The sequence below is a fragment of the Pelophylax lessonae genome (assembly GCF_965119305.1).
Source record: "Pelophylax lessonae genome assembly, chromosome: 4".
In the NCBI taxonomy this organism is placed as follows: Eukaryota; Metazoa; Chordata; class Amphibia; order Anura; family Ranidae; genus Pelophylax; species Pelophylax lessonae.
Window position 1 is genome coordinate 11,503,541 of NC_138771.1, and position 15,730 is coordinate 11,519,270.

The 15,730-nt window shown below is 46.7% G+C and overlaps 1 protein-coding gene across 2 annotated transcripts in view; it reads left to right on the forward strand.

Annotated features, from left to right (window-relative positions):
* Positions 1-15,730, forward strand: part of RASGRF1 (Ras protein specific guanine nucleotide releasing factor 1) — a 224,258-nt gene that overhangs the window by 198,196 nt on the left and 10,332 nt on the right. For both annotated transcript variants that reach the window (XM_082252999.1, XM_082253000.1), the window contains exons 24-26: positions 6,834-6,913; positions 8,379-8,496; positions 13,335-13,403. In XM_082252999.1, coding sequence (XP_082109125.1) covers positions 6,834-6,913; positions 8,379-8,496; positions 13,335-13,403 — 267 coding nt within the window. The remainder of the gene's footprint in view (positions 1-6,833; positions 6,914-8,378; positions 8,497-13,334; positions 13,404-15,730) is intronic.

A 15,730-nucleotide genomic window follows, 5' to 3' on the forward strand; every position in this document is an offset into this window, starting at 1 on the left:
GACAGGAGGCATGCGAACTGCTTCAGAGAGAGGCAGTAAATGGTTCCTATGCCAAGTCTTCAATGGACCCACACTTCCTTCAGGCCGAATTTGATACACAGGGAGGTTTGGTAGTTGCTTGCAGATAACATAAGGTTGGGACTTCCAGCGGTCTGCCAACTTGTGTTTTCCTGGGACACCCAAGTTCCTCAACAATACCCTGTCCCCTGGTTGCAAGTCTTGGATCCGAACTTTTAAGTCGAAATTCCTTTTATTCCTCAGTCCACGTTGATCAGATGTGGCCTGAGCTTTATCATAGGCCGATTTCAGACTCTTCCGCAGTCGGTCCACATATCCCTTGTGCGATGCTGAAGAGGTGTGATCGGGCGAGATGCCAAAGGCCAAATCCACTGGCAATCGAGCCTCTCGTCCAAACATTAGACGATAAGGGGAATATCCAGTAGCATCACTGACAGTACTGTTGTAGGCATGCACAATGGCAGCTACATGTTTGCCCCAATGCTGTTTCTTCTCTGAGCTTAAAGTCCCCAACATGTCCAAAAGAGTCCTGTTAAATCGTTCCGGCTGGGCATCCCCTTGTGGATGGTAGGGAGTAGTTCTAGTCTTTTGGATGCCTAACAGATCTAACAGTCTCTTGATCAGTCTGCTTTCAAAGTCTCTTCCCTGATCTGAATGGAGGCGTTGTGGTAACCCATAGTGTACAAAGAACTTTTCTACAAGAACTTTGGCTACTGTAGAGGCCTTCTGATCCCTTGTTGGGAATGCTTGGGCGTATCTGGTAAAATGGTCTGTTACCACAAGGACATTCCCTTGGCCACTCAGATCAGGCTCTAGGCAAAGGAAATCAATGCACACCAGTTCCATGGGTCCCTGGCTTTGCAGATGGCCCATTGGGGCTGCTTGACGTGGCAGAGTCTTCCTTTGTATACATCGGACACAAGAATGACAGTATCCTTCAACTTCGGCCCTCATACAGGGCCAGTAGAACCTGTCTCTGACAAGCTGAAAAGTTCTTTCAGGTCCCAGATGGCCATGATTATCATGAAGAGCAGCCAGAACTCTCTCCCTGTATTTAGCTGGTAAGAACAGTTGCCACTTCTCCTCCAGATCTTCAGATGGGCCTCTTCGGTAGGCCACCCCTTCTCGGATCTGTAACCGGGTCCACTCTCTATGCAACAGACGGGCCCCCTGAGGAGAGTCGGTGAGAAGCAACTCAGGGCGCTGGATCTCCAAGGCTTCCAAAAGAAGTTTTCCCAGAGGGTCTTCCAGCTGCTCCTTCCTCAAGTCCCTTTTGGACAGCCGGGGTAAATCTTCCCCTTCAACCTGGGTCACCCTGCAATAGTATTTGGGTACTCCGACAGCCGAAACCCCAATCTCTTCGGCTCTTGATCCTCCTCTGGATCGAAGTTCAGTTCCCTGATATAGGGCACGCACCCCTTCTGGAGCCAAATGGGTCCATTCTTCATCAGGTTCGTGTGGTGCATGCAACCTTCTGGATAGGGCATCTGCATCCCTGTTCCCGATTCCTGGCCGATACTTCAGGCTGAAGTTGAAGCTAGAGAGGGCAGCCAACCATCTGTGTCCTGTTGCATCCAGCTTAGCTGTAGTCAACAGATAGGTAAGGGGATTATTATCCGTCTTGACAATGAATTCAGCTCCGTACAGGTAATCTTTCAGTTTGTCGACCACTGCCCACTTTAAGGCCAGGAATTCAAGTTTGTGGGTAGGATAATTCCTTTCAGCAGGTAGTAGACTCCTGCTCACGTAGGCTACGGGTCGCAGGTGGCCCCCATGTTCCTGGTAGAGTACCCCACCCAGCCCATCTCGGCTGGCATCGACATGTAGTTCATATGGTTTCGTGGGGTCTGCGTAGGCCAACACAGGGGCAGTGGTTAGATTCTTTTTCAACTGAATGAAAGCCCCTTCACATTCTGGGGTCCACTGATCCTGGATGGACTCCTTGGCCTTCCGGGGTCCCATGGTGGACTTCATTGGCTTGACCAGTTCAGGAACGTCATCTTCTTCGTTCTTTAGTAACTCATTGAGGGGTCGGGCAATCTTGGCGAACCCCTCTACAAACCTCCTGTAATAGGAGCAAAAACCCAGGAACGACCGAAGTTCGGTCACATTTGTAGGTCTCGGCCAGGAGGCGACAGCATCCAGCTTGTCCGGGTCGGTGGCCACCCCTTCTTCAGACACGATGTGGCCCAGGTAATGGACCGAGGACTGATAGAATTGGCACTTCTCAGGAGAAAGTTTCAGGCCTTCTTCATGTAGCCTCTTCAGGACCTTTTCCAACCTCTCCTCGTGTTCTTCCAAAGTTCTGCCAAACACGATAACATCATCCAAGTATACCAGTACCTCTATCAAATTCATATCTCCAACGGTCCTTTCCATCAGCCTTTGGAAGGTAGCAGGGGCCCCTGACAATCCCTGAGGCATGCGATTGAACTCAAAGAACCCCACAGGGGTGATGAAGGCTGTCTTCTCCCGATCTTCAGGGTGCATGGGGATCTGATAATACCCACTCTTTAAGTCCATCACACTGAACCACTTCGCCCCTGACAGGCTCTGTAGGGCGTCTTCGATTCGAGGAGTGGTATACTGGTCTGGGATGGTTCTTCTGTTCAGTGTTCGGTAGTCGATACAAAGCCTCAGAGATCCGTTTTTCTTCCGGACTACCACTATCGGAGAAGCATATGGGCTCCTGGATTCTCGAATAACCCCAGTCTTCTTGAGTTCCGCCAGCTGCTGACGTAGATCTTCTAAGTCACCTAAGGGAACTCGCCGGACTCTTTCTCGGAAAGGTTTGTCCTCACTCAGGCGGATCTTATGAGTGGCACTCCTGGCGCATCCCACGTCGAACTCATTCCTAGAAAATATTCCTCGCCATCCAGCAAGTTGTGCCTTGGCCCTCTTCACCCATTCTGGTGGGAGGGCAGCGTTTCCAGAGCAGAGCTCTTCTATAACATCTTCACCCCTTCCCTCCTCTTTAAGATCAGATGGGACAACTGGGGTAGCCGGGTTAACTTGGCCCAACAGCACTCTGGCCGGTACCTTCACCGGTGTAGTAGAGGTGTTTCTGACACTCACTAAAACCCTTCCATGGTTTTTCTGTAACACCTTCAAAGGGATCACTTCAGGGATTACTTCTATCCCTCTCTCCTCTTCCTGTGGACCTGATTCAAAGATGATAAAAGGGCCCGGCTGTTTCCATGTGAGTTTAACGGAAGCTTTCAGACAAGCCACCTCTCCTGGCTGCAAGACCTTTTCCGTTCTGTCCAACTTCCAGAGTCTTCCAACTCCTTCTGCAGGAGTCTCTTGCTCCAATACTAATCGTTGATAGGCCTGCCGTAGCATGGGGTGAATCCTTGGCGCTGGAGCATCCTGTCCCTGGACCAGTTGTGTCAGGAGGCGCCTTACTAGGTCAGTGTTGGTCCCTACGATGAGAGAGCTTTTGTTGGCCCCTGGCGGACGAGGACAGACCACCGCTAGGGTGTCGAAGGTTTCAGCTTCACCAGCCACTGATGGGTCAAAGGTCAACTTGATTGGCAGATACCCGTCATAGGGAAAACTTTGAGTCCCGATACCCCATATCTCCAGATCTTCCAACTTCTGCAGAGGTAGATGGGTAAGGTGTTTATCATAGAAGTCTCTATACAGAAGAGTCACTTGGGCCCCAGTGTCAAGGAGGGCTCTTGTGTAAATTCCTTCTACCTGGACAGAGACTACAGGGGAAGGCCCGACCAAGTTAGTTGGGAATTCTCTTGAAGTGGCCTTGTTGTCTGATTCAGTTCTCTGCACCCAGGCTCTTTTCTTTTTTTTTCTTCTGGACTTCAGTCCCCTCTGGGCCCGGTGTGCATTGATTTTCCTTCTCTCAGTAGCCTGGAGTATAGAACTAGGGGCGTTGTACCTGGATCTGACTCCCTGACTCAGATTCCCTGAATCATTGAGTCTCTTGGATTCCCTTGAAACTGGCGGGCACCCGGTCGACTCCTTCACGGGTGCCCTCTGAAGTTTCTCCGCTGGCTTGCGAGGTTCTGAGGCGACATTTCCTGGGCTGGGACATACTCCTCTAACATGTCCTACTCCCCCACAGTTGAAACAAGTTAGCGATCTCCTAGGTCTCGGTTCCGGGTCTACTCTAAGGTTAGAAGGTTTATCCGGCTTCTCTGACACGTTCCCATCAGGTAGAGTAGATGCCTGACTAGTCAGGATGGACACCATTTCTATCAACTGGGACACCTGGGTCTTTAGGAGTTCAACTTGCGAGTCACTTTCTTTTGCACTTATCACTCTGACACGAGCAGTTGAGTCAAACTGCCGACTCTTCCTTTTGTTGTCTAACATGACCTCTTCTTCTCTGACCATTCGGATCAGGTCAGGGTATTCCAGAATGCCACCATCTTGGCGAGTTCGCAACAGTATGGCAATGGGATCTAAGGGTTGAGCCCCTCTCAGCACCTGCCGTGCACGAGTCTCATCTACCTTCCGGGGGTCTATCCCTTTCTTTATCAAGATCTGGTGGATGATCTTATCTAGGCGTCTAATAAATTCGGACAACTTCTCTTCCTCTTCTTGGTAACAGTGGTCTAACTGGTAAAGAAGTTCAGCCACGTTCTCCGTCCGACCAAATACATCTTGTAGAATGTCTAGATAATCCTGTGCAGTACAGTTCTTTTTGCTTAGCTTGAGATTACGTACGGCCTCTAGTGCAGGTCCCTTTAAACTTTCTGTGATTCTCTGTTTCTTGTGCTGTTCTGGTACCTCCCACTCTTCCAAAGCCTGAGTGGCGGTATCTAACCACTCTTCAAACCCATCTTCTGTCGAAGGCACAGGCTGTTTCCCAGAGAATGTCCTGAGCTTCCTATATTCAGTCATCAGATAGTTTGGGGAGTCCTTACTACATTTTGCTACGATTTCCCCGAGAACAGCACACAGTTCTGAGCTAAAGGTAGACAAAGGTGGTGACTCTGGACTCCCTTCTTGGACACCTTTTTCTTTGCTGGATCCCCCAGGAGTGGTGGATGAGGGACCTTCAGTAAGGACTTCTGGATGTATTAAGAAAAGTTCTGTTTGGTCAGTAGTCTTTACACTGGTTCCCTTAAAGTAATCAGGGACCCCCTTCCTCCACTCACACAATGCATACGTGTGTGGAACGGTGGTGTCTGTCTTTATGTCAGTCACCCAGAATTTCCTGTCTGTGGACAGTGCCCTTAAAACTGGGAGGAGTTTTTCCTCAGTCCAGACCTCTCCCTTGATTTCAACCACCAGGCCATTTTCCACTACGACATTCTCTTCCCTGCACCACTCGGCTGCAGCGGTAGGATCCATTTCTGCGTTGAGGGGGATTCTGTGGCTGAGAGGGTTGTGTTGCAGGACTGTAGATAATCCCGGACGAGCCCCCACGTGTAGCACCACCCCCGCAGGAGCTGCTGATTAGATTATTGGGTCTACGTCCTGCCTAACAACCCACAGAATTGGCTCGAACCCTCCCTAGGCACAACTGACCCAGAATAGGACTGGAATACCAAATGGCTACACAGATTGGAATATAACACTTCAATAAATAATAATGACCTGTTACCTCTCTCCAGCTGCAGTCCTTCTGGGTAATACAAGGTGACCACACACAAGCTTGCTTTTAAACAGGAAAGTTATTTACTGTGAATCAAATAAACAGTTTCGATACAGTAAAATATGACTTTGTAAAAGGATATACTAATTAATTAATCAAAGATAAGATAAATACTGTGATATCACTCCTCAAGGGCACATTAATTGTTTCAGGAAATGTCTCAGAGCCTATAGGACCGCCATCTTAATCACTATTATACTTTTGGAGATAAGGCTCAGCATTCAGTTAGACACAGTATCAGAATGTCAGACCTATCTGAGTCCGCTGTTTCTTCTCTATATCTTCGCTAGCAACGTTGGTGCACTCGCAATTTGTAATCCACATTGAGGATGGGTGATCAATAGAGAGAATGGCAGCAAACAGTTAGTAATCACCGCGGGGTGTCTGTGCAGGATTGCCGGTAAAACTTCTGTGAGAGATGTACTGGGCCACCTGGTATATTGCCTTCTACTACTCTAAGGCTAATCCTGACTAAAGTTACTTCTTTGATAGATATAGTCAGTTTTTGGGCAGGTGCCCTCTCACCAACAGGACTGTCTCCCAGGAAGCCTCCGCTGCTGTCTCAGTCTCCGGCCTCTGTCACCAGCCGCGCTAGGTATTTGGGGTGGATGAGTCTGGTCTCTGTAGAACATCGATGGGACCTCCAGGAGGGATCCTCCACTGGAGATGAAACACTGCAACTTAGTCACTTAAGGCCCAGGAGTTTCGGCCTAGCATACAGCATCAGCCCACAGCACTGGCATCCTGCTTGTCTCACTGTGTCTTTCCCAAGAGAGTGAGCCTGGCTCCTCCCTTCCTTTATAAAGCTTCCCCCAGAAGGCTGTGCGGTGCAGCAGTGCACCCTGGTATTCTCAAAGCACTATGGGCGATGAAGACTGCTCAACTTCCTGAAAGGAAAATAACATCAAAAGACATTCCATAGCCGCTGCAATGTGTCCTTTTGGCCACTAGATGGAGCCGAGTTCCTCTCAAATGTCAAGCAGCAGTCTTTTAGAACTTGTATAATGGAAGACCCCGCTACACAAAGTTGCCATCGACAGTTTAGCCAACAAAGTCATAGCAACCAATGACTGACCCCTAACCCCAGCTGTCCAACCATTGACGCCTCACTTTGCTTCACTTCTCTATGTTGCCATCTTACACTTTCTAATCTTTTCCCTATTTTGCTATTTAATAACCCTTTACTTCTTCTCAGACGAAGGCCTTAATTGACCGGCTACAGAAGTTGGTGTCTTCAGAGGGAAGATTTAAAAACCTGAGAGAGGCCTTGAAGAAGTAAGTTTTCAGCATCAATGGCAATACGTCTAATTGTATGCAAATATGTCTCTATATTGACTGAGCTATTTCTATTTATTTTTTTTAATTGAAGTTTTTCATTGATTTCAAATGTTGCAAACTCAAGAGGATCACCTCCACTTAGAGAGGCCCCTGCTTAAAAAAAAAAAAAAAGAAAAAACATACATTAACAGATACAAAATCTGCTTGGTTCATGTATGGTATTTATAAGCAGCAAGCATGCAAAATAGAAAAAATAATGACCTCTCCAGTCCTTAAATTTAAAGCAAATCTCCACCCGCCTACTTACCCATCCAGGAGATCCCACGTTGCCCCGCTGAGATCCTTTTTGATGCTCAGCCACAGATCTTGCTGATGTCATCAAGAGGCCTGCCAGCCCTTGCTAGTTCAAAGGGTGAGCCACCCGATGACGCTCGGACAGACCCGCCCCCTCTTTTCCTGGATGGAGGGCTATGCCTCTTGGGATATATGATGTGCATATCCCAGGAGGCACAGCGGGCAGTATGCACGGCAATCACCTAAGGCAAATGGGGGGCTGGGACGGACATTTTTGCTTTAAAAAAGGTAACAAAAAAAAAGTCATTATGATACGTATAGAGGATGAAAGGATGGAAGTAGTGGAAGAGTGGGAATGTCTGCTTTAAGGGGGTGAGGGAATAAGGGTACTGGCTCACACACACAGGCCCCTAGTGTTTATTAATGGGGGATCTCCAGGTGAATGGACAGTTCATAGCACAGTGAACGGGGGGAGGGGGGATGTGAAGGAATTGATCTTGGGCAGAATAGGTCATCTCGTGATCAGACTGTTGTAGGATTACAGAAGTCTATAGTCCGTGGCTGTTGAAGGGTTAGTAGTCCGAGGGGGCTTCAAATGTTTGAGAACAATCTCTATTTGCATAGGTATCTATGTGTGGCGGTAGGTTGGAGTTCACCATTTTTTTTTCCCAGCAGAAAAGACATGGTGGGTCTGTTTTTTTCTTCAGCACATGGCTTTCCATGCATAGAAGAGCAGTAGACCAAGCAATGTCTTTTCAGCAGTAGTAGGGACCAGGTATTCTACATGACCTAAGACAGTGATTCCCAAACTACGGCCCTCCAGCTGTTGCGGAACTACACATCCCATGATGCATTGTAAAACTCTGACATTCACAGACATGACTCGGCATGATGGGAATTGTAGTTCCTGAACAACTGGAGGGCCGTAGTTTGGGAATCCCTGACCTAAGAGATACATACCTTTGGGGAAAAGATGAGGTGGACAGTCCTTACAGACATGCCATAATCCCATAATCCACCATATCCTGCCAGACAGCCGAAATCTTGGTCCAAACATTTGTGGAAGAGGTCTCCCTATGTGTGCCAACACTGATCCTCCTTTTTTATTTTTTTAAATATAATGTATGTCATGGACTTTTTTTGTTCCTATGTTCTTTTATGTCTGCAGCTGTGACCCTCCCTGTGTTCCTTATCTGGGCATGTACCTGACCGACTTGGCATGCATAGAAGAAGGTACCCCCAACTACACAGAGGATGGACTGGTCAACTTTTCAAAGATGAGAATGGTAAGCGATAGAAACCCATTAAAAAGAGGCAACAGGAGTTTTTTTTTGAGTTAATGCAAACTTGATGCAAAATATTTTCTGCTGGCACCACCTAGCAGGCACCTCCTGATGGGAGTCCCAAATGTTTGGTCAAAATCATTGACACAGCTTGGTACAAAAACCAAGGTCTACACCCTCTGCCCAAGCCTGTGGGCCTCCTTGTGGGTCCAAACTGAGGTTATTATATGCCAGATTTTTACTTGTCGGAATGGCCTGGAATTTGGGGATTTATTTGACACCTAGGCACCTTAACCCCTTCATGAGGTCAAAGTCAAAACAAACCTTAACCACTTCTGGACCGGGCCTATTTCTGACACTTGTTGTTTACAAGTTAAAATCATTTTTTTTTTGCTAGAAAATTACTTGGAACCCCCAAACATTATATCTTTCTTTTTAGCAGAGACCCTAGAGAATAAAATGAAGATCGTTTTGCAATATTTTTTATCACACCGTATTTGCACAGCGGTCTTCCAAACGCAATTGTTTTGGAAAAAGTTCACTTTTTTAAATTAAAAAATAAGAAAACAGTAAAGTTAGCCCATTTTTTTAATATAATGTGAAAGATATTGTTACACCGAGTAAATAGATACCCAACATGTCGTACTTCAAAATTGCGCACACTCGTGGAATGGCGACAAACATTGGTACCTAAAAATCTCCATAGGCGACATTTTAAAAATTTCTACAGGTTACCAGTTTAGAGTTACAGAGGATGTCTAGGGCTCAAATTATTGGTCTCGCTCTAACGATTGCGGTGATACCTCACATGTGTGGTTTGAACACCGTTTACATATGTGGGCGGGACTCGCGTGAGCGTTCGCTTCTGCGCGCGAGCTAATGGGGACGGGGTGCTTTCATTTTTTTTTCCTATTACATCCCTTTTACATCCCTTGTAATAGAAATAAGCAGGACATGACCTCTTTATTGTGAGATCTGGGGTCAAAAAGACCTCACATCTCACATCTACACTAAAAAAGAAAAAAAAAATCATTTTTTTAAAAAATGGCCTCTTTAAATGCGTTGCTAGAAAACGACGTTTGACGTCGCTCCGGTCCTCCAAGGCCATAGAGTGGAGTGGGGGCCATTTTGCCCTCACTCGACTTCCTGTCTGTGAGGAGCGTGGACCGGATCGTTTTCTCCGCTACCGGCGGGTCCGGTAAGCGGGAAAAAGGACTGGGAAGCGGCGGAAGGGGGGGCTCACCTCTCCCGACGCACGGTAAGGGTGATCCCGCGGTGAATCCGGTGCTGGGACCAACCTTATGTGAAAGAGGACCGCCGGCAGTTTAAAAAAATACCGGGGTTATGGCAGCTATCTGCTGCCATAACCCTGGTATTTAACGCCAAATGTACCGACGTAAAACTGCGGTGGGCGGTCCGGAACTAGTTAACTCTCAAACCCAATTCTGCAATTTCAATATGTATTAAAGTGGTTGTAAAGGCTGAAGGTTTTTATCTTCAGCCATTCTGTGCCTGAATGTAAAAAACCTTCCATGTGCAGCTCCCCCTCAGCCCCCCTTAATACTTACCTAAGCCCGATCCAGCGATATGCACGAGACCCGAGGCTCTCCTGGGTCTCTCCCTCCTGATTGGCTGAGATAGAGCAGCGGGAGCCATTGGCTCCTGCTGCTGTCAATCACAGCCAGTGAGGCGTGAACAGGGGGCAGGGCTGAGCCGTGCTCTTCGCTCTATGGACACAGAGAGCCAGCTCGGAAGCAAGCGCGCATGAGTGCCCCCAATGCAAGTGGCTTGCTATGGGGGCACTTGGCAAGATTAGGGACCCAGAGCAGCGGTGGGGGACCCGAGAGGAGGAGGAGCAAGGCTGCTCTGTGCAAAACCACTGCACAGTGCGGGTTAGTATGACGTTTGCTATTATTTTTTCTAAATTGTTTTCCTTTACAATCACTTTTACAATTAGAGCCGGTTCACACTGAGGCGACACGACTTCGGGGGGCGACCTGTGAAGTCGCGGTGCACCATTGTGCACCGCGACTTCGGCGCGACTTGCAGGGACCTCATATAATGAATGTCTATGCAAGTCGCTCCGAGGTCTCCCCAAAGCAGTGCAGGACCCTTTTTCTAAGTCGGAGCGACTTGTGTCGCTTTTATTAGAAACGTTCCTGTACTACACAGTGGACCGCGACCGATCAGCCTGACAAGTCGCGCTAATGTGAATGGGCTCTTAGAATAACTGTACATCTCATCGCAACTACTTGTATCCAGGTAGATTATACCACTTTTTTTTTTTTTTTTTTTTTAGGACAGATTGGGCTTTTATTTGGATGTAAATGGATATCTCCTAACTTTGTTTTATTATCAAAGGAAAACTGGCAGAAATAGGGAAAAAATATAATTTTTCGAAATTGAGCTGCGTTATGCCATTTCCATGACGCACCACCAAAAAACCAGCAAAATAAATTCTCCGACTCCTGACGATCACTGCGATACTATATGGGTGCTGTTTGTTCTTTCTGCCTGTAGTAGGACCAAAGAACATTTAGGCCTCATGCACACGGGACGTTTTTACAGCTTCTGTTTTTGGCGTCAGACGTTTTTGTCTGCAGCCAATAAGCACCCCAGCATGTTCTCCTATGTGTCCATACACACACAGGCTGTTATCAGCAGTTTTTGGCAGAGGCGTTTTCTGGCTGGAATAAACCCCAGAACCAGTGGGTTTTGAGATGCGTTTTTCAGCTGGAAAAGTACTCTAATTCTGATAAAAGGCTAAAAACGCTGAAAATGCCAAAAAAAAAACACATCTGACCGTCCTTCTCCCTGGAATTAAGACAGAGCGCCTGTGATCCTTCTATGTAGGAACACATGTCTCTATGATAATTTCACAAGCCACGCCCCCATACAGTTAGAATCACTCTCCTAGGCTTACATTTAACCCTTTGATCGCCCCTAGGTTGTCCCCTTCCCTGCCAGTGTCATTATTACAGTAACAGAGCATATTGTTTAGCACTGATTACTGTAGTAATGTCACTGGTCCCCCCAAAAGTGTCAAAAATGTCAGTTAGGGGTCCGATCTGTCCGCCGCAATGTCGCAGTCCTGCTAAAAATTGCAGATCGCCGCCATTACTAGTAAAAAAATAAATAAATAAAAATGACATAAATCTTTCCTGTAGTTAGCTTATTGCGGTTATATTTTGTACCACAAATATGTAGCAGAAAACAATTTGGCCTAAAATGTTAAATTTCGATTTTTACATTTTTTTGTTTTTGTTTTTTGGGGAATGTTATATAGCAGCATGTGAAAAATGTTTTTTTTTTTTTCAGAATTGTCGCTCTATTTTTGTTTATAACGCAAAAAATAAAAAAAATCATAGAGGTGATCAAATACTACCAAAATAAAGCTCTATTTGTGGGGAAAAAAAGAACAATTATATTTGGGTACAGCGTCGCACAACCGCACAATTGTCCGTTAACCACTCTGCAACCGCTCACAGTAATACTACTGCGGCAGAGTGGTTCGTTATCGTCCAGCCACGTAGTATTAACGTGACTGGACACTCCCCCTTCTGGGCGGCGCTTGCGCGCCGCCGGAGGCTCGCTCCCGCTGTTTTCATTCACAGCGGGAGTCGGGCCAGGGGAGGAGCAGCGGCGATCGCCGCTGCTCTTACCCGATCGTCGGGGATCGAGTCTGGAGATCCGCCCGCTGTGTGTAAACACAGCGGGCGGATCTCCATAGTGACAGGGAGTGACAGATCGGACTGTTCAGCATAGCTGGACATCCGATCTGTCCATGAATCACACAGTCACCTCCCCCCCTACACGTCAGTAAGCACCAGGCATACATTAACCCCTCCCTCTCCAATAAAATTAACCCCTTCCCTGCCAGTGTCATTTTTACAGTAACAGTGCATATATATAGCACTGATTACTGCAGTAATGTCACTGGTACCCCCAAAAGTGTCAAAAATGTCAGTCAGGGGTCCGGTCTGTCCGCCGCAATGTCGCAGTCCCGCAAAAAAAATCGCAGATCGCCGCCATTACGCGTTAAAAAAAAAACACCAAAAATGACAGAAATCTTTCCCTTTGTTAGTAAACGCAATAACTTTTGCGCAAACCAATCAAAATACGCTTATTGCGATTTTTTTTACCAAACATAGGTAGCATAAAACAAATTGGCCAAAAACTTTTAAAAAAATTGGTTTTTACATCTTTTTTGGGGGGAATTTCATATAAAAAAATGTGAAAATATTGTTATTTTTTTAAAATAAACGCTCTTTTTTTGTTTATAGCGCAAAAAGTAAAAATCGCACAGGTGATCAAATACCACCAAAAGAAAGCTCTGTTTGTGGGAAAAAAAAGGACGTAAATTTCGTTTGGGTACGGCGTCGCACGACCGCGCAATTGTCAGTTGAAGTCGCACAGCGCCGAATCGCAAAAAGTGGCCTGGACGGAAGACAGCAAAATCCTCCGGTTGTAAAGTGGTTAAAGTAACACAGTGCCGAATCGCAAAAAATGGCCTGGTCATTAAGGGGGCAAATCCTTCCGGTCCAGAAGTGGTTAAAGGTGTCTATTGTTCCCCAAAAAGTATTGAGTATTTTTTATTAGGAGACTAAAATTCATAAAAATTCACATTGATAACGATCCACTGCATGGAAAGGGGAATAATCGGTATATCCAGTCTGTTGTATCAGTCGGTGAATGCTGCACTTTATAATGTTCTGTTGACCATAAAATATGGAGGTGAAATAAATACGGCATTTCCAAATAAAGTTTCCCAAAAATCTTTCAGTATTTATGCTCTGACTGTACCTAATACTTTTGTTCGGTTTACCTTTTTTTTTTTCTAGATTTCACATATAATTCGAGAAATTCGGCAGTTCCAGCAGACTGCCTACAAGATAGAGCACCAGCCTAAGGTAAGACATGATGTGATTTATTTCAGTACTAAGTATGACTTGCTATGGGGGCACATGCAGGAGAGGAGTGGAGGGACCCCAGAAAAGGAGGTAAAGGACTGCTCTGTGTAATACCATTGCACAGAGCAGGTGAGTTTACCTTTTTTTTTTTTATTTAAATTTTTATTCATTTTTCAATACAATAATAACGGAAAATTTATATCAAATACTTACCGTAATTTTCCTTTCCTGATGGACTCCATGGCAGCATACGTTTGGGTAGTCCCGCCTCCACTCCTACCCTATAGGACCCCACTCCCATAAATCCTTGCTCCCTTTCAGCATCCGTGTTCTGTAACTAGCCTACTCAGGAACTGGGAGGGGACTCCTGCTGCCATGGAGTCCATCAGGAAAGGAAAATTACGGTAAGTATTTGATATAAATTTTCCGTTTTCCTGACAGACTCCATGGCAGCATACGTTTGGGAAATAACTCACCAAAACACAATTGGGTGGGCAGATGCTGATAAATTTTAATTAACACCTGCAACAGATAACACTTGAGCACCAAAACCAACAGAAGAAAGAGCCGCCGGCTCAACACAATAATGTGACATAAATGTATGAATGGACGACCAATACGCTGCTCTGCAGACCACATCCGGAGCGACATGTCTTGAAGCTGCCCATGAAGTAGCGACACCACGCGTAGAATGTGCAGTCACCGCTTTAGGAGGAACCAAGCCTTTCTCTCTATAAGCCCACTGAATCGCCTCTACCATCCAGGAGGCAACTGATCTTGAGGAAGCACGCATACCCTTATTCTTCCCAGACAATAGGACAAATAGATAATCTGTTTTCTGGAAAGAGGCTGTAGCTTCCAAGTACTGTCTGAGCGTGTTGCCCACATCCAGAGGATGGACTTCCGGAGAGTCGGCCGATGAATTGAAAGTAGGGAGAACAATTTCTTGGTTCTCATGAAAAACCGAAGTGACTTTAGGCCTTGCTCCCAGCATTGGAATGAGGACAACTCTATCCGGGAAAAAAGTCAGAAAAGGTTCCTTACTTCCCAGACTTTGGATCTCTGACACCCTTTTAGCAGATGTGATGGCCACCAGAAAGACCGTTTTGAGGGTGAGATGTTTCACTGATATAGGATTTTCAAGACTTGAGCCAACCGATGATAAGAAATCAAGGACCAGAGGCATGTCCCACTTGGGGAATCTCAGCTTCTTCTGTGGCCTTAGCCTTACTGCCCCTTTGAAGAATTGCCTGATCAAAGGATGTGCAGCCCAGGAAATGCCTGTGAAAGCAGATATGGCTGAGACTTGTACTCGTAGGGCGCTTACTGAAAGAGGCAACTCCAATCCTGATTGAAGAAAAGAAAGAATATCTTGCACAGAAGGAGATGACCAGGACTTTCCTTTGGACTCTAGGAAGGAAGTAAACCTAGCCCAAATCCTTTCATAGGTTTTATTCGTGCTTTGTCTTCTGGCACTCAAAAGAGTTGGTATGGCTACTTCGGGACATCCTAACGCTTCCAGCCTTCCCCTTTCAAAAACCAGACCCGAAGGTGCAGACGGGCTGGGCATGGGTGAAGGATGGAGCCCTGGGACAGCAGATCCGTCCTGAGAGGAAGAGGGACTGGGTCGCGGTAGCTCAGTTGAAACAGTAGGGGAAACCACGGTCTGTTGGGCCAGAACGGGATTACTGCAACCACTTTGACTGACTCCATCTGGACTCTCCGCAGGAATTGAAAGATGACTGGTACTGGGGGAAAGGCATAAGCCTTGTGAAACCTCCAGCAATCTGTCAGGGCATCCACCCGAATGCTCTGGGGTCTCTGTCCCTCGAGTAAAACTTCTGCAACTTCCTGTTGTTGAAGGAGGCAAATAGATCCACCTCTGGGATGAACTCCAAGGACAGGATCCAGCTGAACACATCCTCGTGGAGAGACCACTCGTTGTTGTTGAGTTGTGTTCTCGAGAGGAAATCTGCTTGTGTGTTCTGAGCCCCTGGTATGTAAACTGCCGACAGATTGACCAGGTTTTCCTGAGCCCAGGTCATTATTGGCTCTACTTCCCGAAGCAGGGATGCGCTGCGAGTTCCGCCTTGTTTCCTCACCTAGGCTACTGCAGTCGTGTTGTCTAACCTCAGCATGACTGAGGTGCCCCGAATGAGGTGGCTGAAGGCTAGTAACACTTGAAAGGCCGCTCGTAGTTCCAAGATGTTGGACACCGTCTGGCGAGACCGAAAGTCCCATTTCCCTTGTGCCATCTCTGTTCTGCAATGACCGCCCCATCCGGTGTTGCTGGCGTCTGATGTCACTATCACCCAAGATATGGGGGC